Source organism: Littorina saxatilis, linkage group LG6, assembly GCF_037325665.1.
Source record: "Littorina saxatilis isolate snail1 linkage group LG6, US_GU_Lsax_2.0, whole genome shotgun sequence".
NCBI classification, from domain to species: domain Eukaryota; kingdom Metazoa; phylum Mollusca; class Gastropoda; order Littorinimorpha; family Littorinidae; genus Littorina; species Littorina saxatilis.
Window position 1 is genome coordinate 1112082 of NC_090250.1, and position 11021 is coordinate 1123102.

The window sequence follows — 11021 nt, forward strand, 5'->3', positions numbered from 1 at the left end:
CATACGCATTTAGAGCGCTTACTTCCCTTGTTCATCAGGTCTGGAAAATATACTGCACAAACACATTATACCTTACTTGCTGTAATTTATGGTGTACATTAATTTTCTGCAAGCTTTCGAACAAAAACAAAGTAATAATAATTTCACACAAATGTGCAGAACCACAAGTCATTAAAGCTAAGTTGCACAAGAAGAGAAAAGACAGTGAACAGAGAAACCTGAGAGGTCATGTTATTTAAAAATACAAGTACAGACCCCCCTTTAGAGACCCCTTCCCTTTTAGGACCCTGTTTTCTCAGATTTTCTGTTCATTTTCTGTTCATTTTCTGTTCATTTTCTGTTTGTTTGTTTGCTTAACGCCCAGCCGACCACGAAGGGCCATATCAGGGCGGTGCTGCTTTGACATATAACGTGCGCCACACACAAGACAGAAGTCGCAGCACAGGCTTCATGTCTCACCCAGTCACATTATTTTCAGTTCATAACCTCTGGTCTTCTTCTTCAGTCATGGGCTAAACTCCCACGTTTTTTCATGTGTATGATTGTGTAGACTTCGCCATTTAGGCAGCCATATGCCACATAAACTCAATAAATGAACCTCTATTCTAAGACTCCCTCTCTTTTAAGACCTGTTTAGACAGGCGCAGTGGCGTGGTGGTAAGACGTCGGCCTCCTAATCGGGAGGTCGTGAGTTCGAATCCCGGTTGCTGCCGCCTGGTGGGTTAGGAGTGGAGATTTTTTCGATCTCCCAGGTCAATTTATGTGCAGACCTGCTAGTGACTTAACCCCCTTTGTGTGTACACGCAAGCACAAGACCAAGAGCGCACAGAAAAGATCCTGTAATCCATGTCCGAGTTCGGTGGGTTATAGAAACACAAAAATACCTAGCATGCCTCCCCCGAAATCAGCGTAAGCTGCCTGAATGGCGGGGTAAAAACGGTCATACACGTAAAAATCCACTGGTGCTAAAAACATGAGTGAACGTGGGAGTCTAAGCCCATGAACAAAGAAGAAGAAGAAAAAAAGACCTGATTTTTTTCTAATTTTCAGGTCTTGAAAGGGGTGTCCACTGTACAAGTACTCACCTTGGAACTCATTCTCACTGTACAAGTACTCACCTTGGAACTCATTCTCACTGTACAAGTACTCACCTTGGAACTCATTCTCACTGTACAAGTACTCACCTTGGAACTCATTCTCACTGTACAAGTACTCACCTTGGAACTCATTCTCACTGTACAAGTACTCACCTTGGAACTCATTCTCACTGTACAAGTACTCACCTTGGAACTCATTCTCACTGTACAAGTACTCACCTTGGAACTCATTCTCACTGTACAAGTACTCACCTTGGAACTCATTCTCACTGTACAAGTACTCACCTTGGAACTCATTCTCACTGTACAAGTACTCACCTTGGAACTCATTCTCACTGTACAAGTACTCACCTTGGAACTCATTCTCACTGTACAAGTACTCACCTTGGAACTCATTCTCACTGTACAAGTACTCACCTTGGAACTCATTCTCACTGTACAAGTACTCACCTTGGAACTCATTCTCACTGTACAAGTACTCACCTTGGAACTCATTCTCACTGTACAAGTACTCACCTTGGAACTCATTCTCACTGTACAAGTACTCACCTTGGAACTCATTCTCACTGTACAAGTACTCACCTTGGAACTCATTCTCGATGTTGTCAAGGAGACTCTTTACTGTGCTTTCCATCTGACCTTTCCTACTCTTGAAGCTTTCTGGAAAAATCACCCACACAATGTGTTACAACAAATACATGATCCACAGGTTAGGTGCAAGAGCTGTTACTAACACAAGCACACAAAAATAAAACAAATTACAACGCCACATCTACTTTACAGCATAATCATCTGTTATATATAGAATACTTGCCAAAGAATGATGAAAAACTTTGTAATATTCAGAGAACCCTTCAAATAGTCATTTTGTCCTTGTAACGTTTTGTTTTGTCAATAATTAAACGTTCCAATAACTGACATTTTTTTAATTTTTTTTATTTAGTTCAACACTTGTTTGTAACATGCTCACCAATTTTTGACTGAATTTTGTAGATCTCATCGTAACGCTGTCCGATGTCGGTGAGGCGTTGTCTGATTGGTTCCAGCTGCTTTTCAATCTTGATGACATTCTCTTTCGACGCTTCATACTTTGCTTCCAGTTCCGCGAGGTCTCCCTCCAGCTGTGGTGTTGGGAATAAAGAAATAAATGACAAATGTATTGAATGAAAACATTTGTATTTCCCTTTCTGACCCCCATGGCCCACTTAAAAGACGGCTGGCCAAGACTACAAAAGTGGCGAGTTCAATGGTAAAAAGTTTCAAAAAAGGTGTGGCATGATGAAGTGTTTGCTATAATTATGTTAAAACTATCACCATATAAACGTCGTCATGGAACTTTGGCATAAATTGATTTAGACAGCTTTTCAGGAGAAGGCCAAAACTGCTTTCTTTATTTTGTCATACCTGTGTTGCTTTCTGGTTGTTTGTCATACCTGTGTTGCTTTCTGGTTGTTTGTCATACCTGTGTTGCTTTCTGGTTGTTTGTCATACCTGTGTTGGTTTCTGGTTGTTTGTCATACCTGTGTTGCTTTCTGGTTGTTTGTCATACCTGTGTTGCTTTCTGGCTGTTTGTCATACCTGTGTTGCTTTCTGGTTGTTTGTCATACCTGTGTTGCTTTCTGGTTGTTTGTCATACCTGTGTTGCTTTCTGGTTGTTTGTCATACCTGTGTTGGTTTCTGGTTGTTTGTCATACCTGTGTTGCTTTCTGGTTGTTTGTCATACCTGTGTTACTTTCTGGTTGTCATACCTGTGTTACTTTCTGGTTGTAATACCTGTGTTACTTTCTGGTTGTTTGTCATACCTGTGTTGTATTCTGCTTGTTTGTCATACCTGTGTTGTATTCTGGTTGTTTGTAATACCTGTGTTACTTTCTGGTTGTTTGTCATACCTGTGTTGTATTCTGCTTGTTTGTCATACCTGTGTTGCTTTCTGGTTGTTTGTCATACCTGTGTTGCTTTCTGGTTGTTTGTCATACCTGTGTTGCTTTCTGGTTGTTTGTCATACCTGTGTTGTATTCTGGTTGTTCGTCATACCTGTGCTGCTTTCTGGTTGTTTGTCATACCTGTGTTGCTTTCTGGTTGTTTGTCATACCTGTGTTGCTTTCTGGTTGTTTGTCATACCTGTGTTGCTTTCTGGTTGTTTGTCATACCTGTGTTGCTTTCTGGTTGTTTGTCATACCTGTGTTGGTTTCTGGTTGTTTGTCATACCTGTGTTGCTTTCTGGTTGTTTGTCATACCTGTGTTACTTTCTGGTTGTCATACCTGTGTTACTTTCTGGTTGTTTGTCATACCTGTGTTGCTTTCTGGTTGTTTGTCATACCTGTGTTGTATTCTGGTTGTTTGTCATACCTGTGTTACTTTCTGGTTGTAATACCTGTGTTACTTTCTGGTTGTTTGTCATACCTGTGTTGTATTCTGCTTGTTTGTCATACCTGTGTTGCTTTCTGGTTGTTTGTCATACCTGTGTTGCTTTCTGGTTGTTTGTCATACCTGTGTTGCTTTCTGGTTGTTTGTCATACCTGTGTTGTATTCTGGTTGTTCGTCATACCTGTGCTGCTTTCTGGTTGTTTGTCATACCTGTGTTGCTTTCTGGTTGTTTGTCATACCTGTGTTGCTTTCTGGTTGTTTGTCATACCTGTGTTGCTTTCTGGTTGTTTGTCATACCTGTGTTGCTTTCTGGTTGTTTGTCATACCTGTGTTGCTTTCTGGTTGTTTGTCATACCTGTGTTGTATTCTGCTTGTTTGTCATACCTGTGTTGCTTTCTGGCTGTTTGTCATACCTGTGTTGCTTTCTGGTTGTTTGTCATACCTGTGTTGCTTTCTGGTTGTTTGTCATACCTGTGTTGCTTTCTGGTTGTTTGTCATACCTGTGTTGCTTTCTGGTTGTTTGTCATACCTGTGTTGCTTTCTGGTTGTTTGTCAGACCTGTGTTGGTTTCTGGTTGTTTGTCATACCTGTGTTGTATTCTGGTTGTTTGTCATACCTGTGTTGGTTTCTGGTTGTTTGTCATACCTGTGTTGGTTTCTGGTTGTTTGTCATACCTGTGTTGCTTTCTGGTTGTTTGTCATACCTGTGTTGGTTTCTGGTTGTTTGTCATACCTGTGTTGTATTCTGGTTGTTTGTCATACCTGTGTTGCTTTCTGGCTGTTTGTCATACCTGTGTTGCTTTCTGGCTGTTTGTCATACCTGTGTTGCTTTCTGGTTGTTTGTCATACCTGTGTTGTATTCTGGTTGTTTGTCATACCTGTGTTGCTTTCTGGTTGTTTGTCATACCTGTGTTGCTTTCTGGTTGTTTGTCATACCTGTGTTGCTTTCTGGCTGTTTGTCATACCTGTGTTGCTTTCTGGCTGTTTGTCATACCTGTGTTGCTTTCTGGTTGTTTGTCATACCTGTGCTGCTTTCTCCTTGTGCTGTGCCAGGTATTTAATCTCCTCCTTGTAGATCTTCAGGTTGCCGTCCTGCACAATCACACACACAAAAACATGACACACACACACATGATGGACAGGAAAATGCTATCATTGTCTTTTTGCTTTAGCAAAGGCTGAGGGTACTCATACAGTCAAACATGACACACACACACATGATGGACAGTTGAATCGGTGTAGGGCTGCCTAAATGGCGGGGTCAAAATGGTCACACACGTAAAAACCCACTCATGCAATCAACACAAGTGTAAGTGGGAGTTTCAGCCCAGGAATGCAGAAGAAGAAGAAACAAACGCCCACCTTCCCCCAAAATCAGCGTAGGGCTGCCAAAATGGCGGGGTCAAAATGGTCATACATGTACACGTAAAAACCCACTCATGCAATCAACACAAGTGCAGGTGGGAGTTTCATCCCATCAATGCAGAAGAAGAAGAAACATTCACCTGATCCTTTTTGAGAGCACGAATGTTGTCGAGCACTTTGACGTAACGGGTGGAAGCGAAGATGGCGTCAAACTTGTCTTTCAAGGCCTTGCCCTCGCTAAGCGGCCAACAGGAATCTTCTTGATGGCAGAAAATCACGTTCTCCAGAATTGCCTTGGACACCCCTAGGGCTGTCACCATCTGCACACATCATAACGATGGCGTAAAACTTCAAAACAATACGTTACAGTCACACATATATATCAACCCAACGGTCTTTTTGTACATTGCTGTGAGATTTAGACATTCTTTCTTTCTTTATTTGGTGTTCAACGTCGTTTTCAACCACAAAGGTTATATCGCGACGGGAGATTTAGACAGACAGACAATTAGTAGACAAAATCTTAGCTCGACGGAATGTTCGGCCGCTTGCTAGGAAGTCACAAGCGAATGAATTCCACTTATCTTGCTTGTTTTTTTATTCTGAATTTTGGAACGTTGGCAGTCTATTTGTTTGTGGATTTGGCGTCAAACTCATTGGCTCACGTAAGTGTAGCCTATGCGATGCTAACTTTTGTCTGTCTGTGCGTGCGTGCGTGTGTATGTATGTATGTCTGTGGTAGAAACTTTAACATTTGACTGAACACCGAAATACTAATTTTACCTGGTTATTATTCAAGCAACAGCTTCAAAGTATTGAAGCAATGATCAACATTTCGTCGGCACGTATGTAGTTAAAGTGTGTATCCAAAGAAAACGGGTGGTGGTTTTTTTTGGGGGGGTATAAACAGCTGACTGGTTTGTGTCGTGTGTGGTATGTAGACCAGGTCAGGGGTCAAGGTTAGGTCAGATCGCGTGAAGGATTGTGGTATAGATACAGTTATCACCGAGCTGCAGTTCGCCGATTCGGAGAAGACGATTTCACATTGTTCGGTTTCGTAGCTCCAGAAAAATAGATAAAGAAGATACCAAAGGAGATTTCCTACAGGTTAATCTGCACAGCGTGTTTCCAGTGTCTGCGCGAGGAAGCGCTGTCGAAAGCGCAGTGTCGATCTGGCCATCTGGCAGTCGTGTCCCCGTAAGTAGGCTACAGACAGACAGATCTAGATCTAGTGTCTCGCACTCTTGCACCGTGTCACCTATGCTTACTGTGTGTGTGTGTATGTGTGACGGGGTGATTGAGTTTGTGTTACTGTTTGTCGATTTCTTACGTGAGACTTGAAGGCTTCGCCTCTTGTTTTTTAAATGTGGTAGAGCACTGGACTTGTGATCGGCGGATCACTGGTTGTTGAATCCAAACCACGACAGACACGGGTCAACTTTATGTGCAGACTCAAGAGACGGTATTCATGTTCTAGCCCCGTGTCACCACTGTGGCACACACACCCACACCCACACACACAAAGAGAATGATGTGAAAGCTGGGATTACCTCCCTGTCAAAGTCGATGCACTTGGTGGCGATGCTGACTTTTTCCCCTTCAGCGTTGATACGCGTCACCACAGCATCCAGTGTCCGCGCTTCGATCTTCTTGGCCTGAACAGGACAAAGTATTATTTGTACAGTGGAACCCCCCCTTTAAAACGTACACAAATCTAAAAAAATCAGGTCTTAAAATGGAGGTAAATTTTCGTACGTTAGGAACATAAAATCTGAAAAACTGGAGTCTTTAGCATTATTAGGCACACACACACACACACACACAACACACACACACAGAGTGACACACACACACTCTTTCATTCTCTCTCTCTCTTTAGATAAAGTGAGATTTCAGGTGAGAAAACGCTCAATACCTTTTGCGTGGACTCGATTGACCTCTGAACCTGCATAATTTTACCAGTGACGTCTCGCAGCTGCAGTCGTACCTGACCTCGCACTACTGTCTCGTGAGCCACCTTCACATAATAACAATACACATTTTGGTCAAATGTCCGTGGAGATGCACTACTGACAAGGGAGACTACTCCCCCTAATGGTATACTGACGAAAATCTAGAGTTAGCGACCTTGTTTACGAACCGGAAACAAGGAACGCTTCTCAGTCTGCCACTCGTAAAAAAAGTAACTCCTATTAGTTAAATTGAGGTGATGTATTCTAAAGAAATATAATAAAACTATTTACCACCAAACCGCCGCATCAGGGCGCTTTACAGAATACACTGGACATTACAATTTCATTACTTTCAGGCAAATACATAGCACTGATCATAAGACCTGATTTTCTCAGATTTTTTTAAGTCTAAAAAGGGGGGTTCCACTGTATCTCGATTTAGCCAGTGCCAGGTCTGTCCTCACACTGACTCACCTGATTCTGAATGAATCTCAAACTGTTCACTCTTCTTTCAGGATGTGATGTCACTTTCACAGGACTACTGCTGATGTATGCTACAGCATTTATACATTTTTATTGTTAGAAAATAAATTCAATAATTTCTCATTAACCCTTTCGCTGCCAATCAAAACTTACTTATGTGCATTCCTGATTGCCAGGGAATTTTGGAGTTCGGGGTGTAATAATTCACACAACAATTCTAGCTCCAAACTGGCAGTGGGTAGGTAAGTAAAACCTATGTTATTTTTAAAAGAAATTGAACCAAGAATCTGTTTTTAGTGTCTAAACATGGAAATAATAATTAGTTTGGCTTATAATGATGTTTAAATATGAACTTTTGAAAAATCAGTCCGGCGCATCTTCCGGTGCCTGTGGATCACACACAGGTGGCTGTTTTGCTTGCTCCAAGAAAGGATCATAATCACTGTCATCTACCTGTTTCCAACGAATTGTCCGAAAGAATATCTCCCCCTTCCCCTGTCAGTATCCATAATCATTTGCACCGCCTGTAGCGTCAGTCCGTCTTTGTTTCTTTTACCTACTAGAGCCCGTCATAAGGCAGTCAAAGGGTTAACTATATAAAATAAAACACCATTATTATCTGGTCATACCATGCCACCGTTATTGGATCGAGCAACTCTCAACGCTCTACACATGTATGAAAAATTACCTTCACTGCTACTGACCTTGGGATCATGTACGAATGCTGCCCCTTTAGCGTTGGGTGGAAAGTCGCCTGTGGTGATGTACTTTAGGCACTCTATGAGGGTCTGCACACAAACGTAATGCATATTACCGGAACTGCCAGAAATACATTTTGTTCACGAAAATCAGGGATGGCCAAATCATCCGCCCGATCGCCAGGGGCGAGTAAAAAATCCGAAGGGCTAGTAGAAACCGCCTGGCAACTCGCCCGGCTGGCCAATGAAAATTCTGGTCAACTCAACTCAACTCAAATTTTATTGGCTTCAATTTTCATAGAAGAATTTGTCTTGCGCTTGGGAGAAAGTAAGAGTATAACATATAAAAACAGCATTCATATCACATTTCATGTATCACACACAGTAATCACTAGTATAAGCCTACAATTATCACATTTGTACCTGTATCATACATGCAAATAAATAGTATCACATTTCCACGTATCACACACAATATATACATTACATAACATACAGCAAGCTTCCATCTCCCGCCCCCCCCCCCCTCCCACACATACATATCCTCGCACGTGCGTCGACTCCATACAAATGACATCATCAGTCCATTAACTAAAATGCACAATGACTAGTAGTGGGTACATGATACTTAATACGGTCAAATGCAACACTTTGTTGTAATATCGAGTTTTAAAGCCATATAAACACTGCAGATCAACTGTGGTATGTACAGGGCCAGTGAAATTTCTGCCAGCTGGCGAGTAAACATTTTGAGATTTGGCAATCCCTGAAAAAGGTTATGAAATAAAACTTACTAATTTCCCCTTCTCACAAGAGCTCACTCACAGCAATGTAAAATAAATGGTTACAAAACAAAAAAATTAGACGGGTGCAGGAGCCTAGAGGATAAGATGCCGGCCTCCCATTTATAACTAATATACAGGCATGGGAATTGAAAAAAGTCAAAAAGGCTGAAAATATGTAAGTAATGGCAATGTCGAAGGCGCAAAGCACCTAGCCTTACTAGGGGGGTCCGGAATTTTTTTCTCAACAAACAATGGTGCAATTTGGTGTCATCTGAGCTCCAAGTTTGCCATTAAATTCAGTTTTCAGAACCATTTTTGCCTCCCCCATTTATTTTTTCGGCGGGTACTTTTGCTTTTTCGGCGGAACAAAAAAGAAATTCGGCGAAAACTTGCCTTTCGGCGGACAATTCCCATGCCTGAATATAAGCAAATAAAATTACACAACACCTACGTTGCATCAATAACATCTTGGTACATTACAATACCAGTTTAACATGATGTGAACATAAACATTCACAAATAGAAAACACATGAAACCCATGGCTTGACAAGATAATAAATCTAAACAAATATCGAAATACAGCCCTGAGAGTCCAACAAATTGTGTACTCGCCTTTGGCTAATGATTCTGAAAATTTACTAGCCAGAGAGCTATCTTTTCTAGCCAAACCAACAATCTGTTTCAGCAACTTTACTCGCATTTGTCGAGTAGATGAACATTTCTACTCGCCAGTTACATGTTTCTACTCGCCATGGCGAGTAAAATACTCGCCACTTTCAGGCCTGATATATACCGTCTTTCCTGTGCCGTTTGGCCCCACAATGAGAGTAAGAGGGCTGAAGAACTGCATGATCTGTCGGTCAGAGTCCTCGGGGCCGAAGCTCCGTATTCCCATAATGCTCATCCTCTCGATCCACGACATCTTCGGTTTGCCTCGTTCCTGCGACTGTCTGACAAAATAAAACGTCTGAAAATTTGGAAGAAAACTTGTTTCATCTCGTATGTGTCAACGTCAGTTATATCAGCAATCTAAACTCATTTCAAGTTACACTTACAGTGGTACCCGTAATGTCAGCTACTCTTCCGACGAGAGGAAATCTAAGGGGAAGGACATTGCCGGCTGTATATATGTTCCTGCTGTTTAGTATTATCTTGCTCCAATGTGGCGTCGCTTTTTACCCTTACACTGGTGCAATTCTGTGACACATGTTACATAGCCACTGGTGAATTAACAGAGAGAAAATTAAAGAAAAACGGTCATACAGGTTTTCGCATTCATGGGACTCTGGGAGGTATAATCGGAACCGACCAAACAGACTGAGCCAGTAGCGCAACATATGTCGTGACAACCACGTGACAGTATACGTAAAGTAGTGCGACATATGTAATCGCGACAACCAGCCGAAGGGTTAATAAACATGTCCTAAGCCAAGCATGTTCTTTCATCACCGATACCACTATATGAATGTCTATCATTGTATTCATGCACAGAAACATTTCTGCTGGATAAGATTTGGTTAACCGACGAATCCTTACGAGTAATCTAGGTTTTCTAAGGTACATTTTACTTTTGTTTAGACATAGCCATGATAGGGTCGGAACCAATGTATGGTTCTTGGTAGAAATATTCATACTGCCTCCCAGTCCCAATCTATTTTGAGTGAAACTAAAATATTGTCTTTGCAGAGTAAACGGATACATAATATATAATAAATACAGGTGTCTGTATTAAGATTAGGAATGTTTTTTTCAACATCTTTACTGCTCAAGGGTATGATCGGTATATGCCTCCAGAGGCTTGTCTGTGACCTTTTCTAACTCAGCACATTACACAAATTATAGAACACAGGTGCATTCGAAACACATGACCACAGGATCGCATTTTAACATTAGTAGTAGTAAAGACAACAGCAGGAACAGGGTATTACCCAGGAACAGTATACGTTTTTAAGAGTTTAATTTATTCAGTTTTTGCGTATACCTTAGCTGGCTGGCCCCTTATTAGGCAGCAGACGTGAAAAACGCTTTGATCTAAAACAGAAACAGAAAGTTCGCGCTGTCTTCCCGGAAATGAGCAGGGTCCTAAAACGTGCAGTTCCTAAACAGCGAAATTTCTTTGCACTCCGGGTGAGCTCCCTTGATAGCAGACAGGAATTTGTGGAGAAAGACGCTTACTAGATCTTGTTGATTATAACACGTCCTCCTAACCGAAGAATTACATACTTTCTGTTGTGTGCTAACTTGTTTGGAGAAGGTTCGAGGGGAAGTACAAAC

At 41.6% G+C, this 11021-nt stretch overlaps 1 protein-coding gene across 2 annotated transcripts in view; it reads right to left on the bottom strand.

Moving 5' to 3' along the window:
- The window catches only part of LOC138968254 (DNA repair protein RAD50-like), a 57481-nt gene extending 46640 nt beyond the window's left edge, over positions 1–10841 (bottom strand). Inside the window, exons 1-9 of one of the 2 annotated variants that reach the window (XM_070340816.1) lie at positions 10729–10841; positions 9541–9697; positions 7968–8051; positions 6744–6845; positions 6379–6483; positions 4969–5148; positions 4487–4555; positions 2068–2218; positions 1680–1757 (exon numbers count right to left, since the gene is read on the bottom strand). In XM_070340816.1, the coding sequence (XP_070196917.1) occupies positions 1680–1757; positions 2068–2218; positions 4487–4555; positions 4969–5148; positions 6379–6483; positions 6744–6845; positions 7968–8051; positions 9541–9669 (898 nt within the window). In that variant the 5' untranslated portion in view covers positions 9670–9697; positions 10729–10841. The remainder of the gene's footprint in view (positions 1–1679; positions 1758–2067; positions 2219–4486; positions 4556–4968; positions 5149–6378; positions 6484–6743; positions 6846–7967; positions 8052–9540; positions 9698–10728) is intronic. The other variant, XM_070340818.1, reaches the window with a different exon arrangement.
- Between the last annotated feature and the right edge of the window lie 180 nt (positions 10842–11021).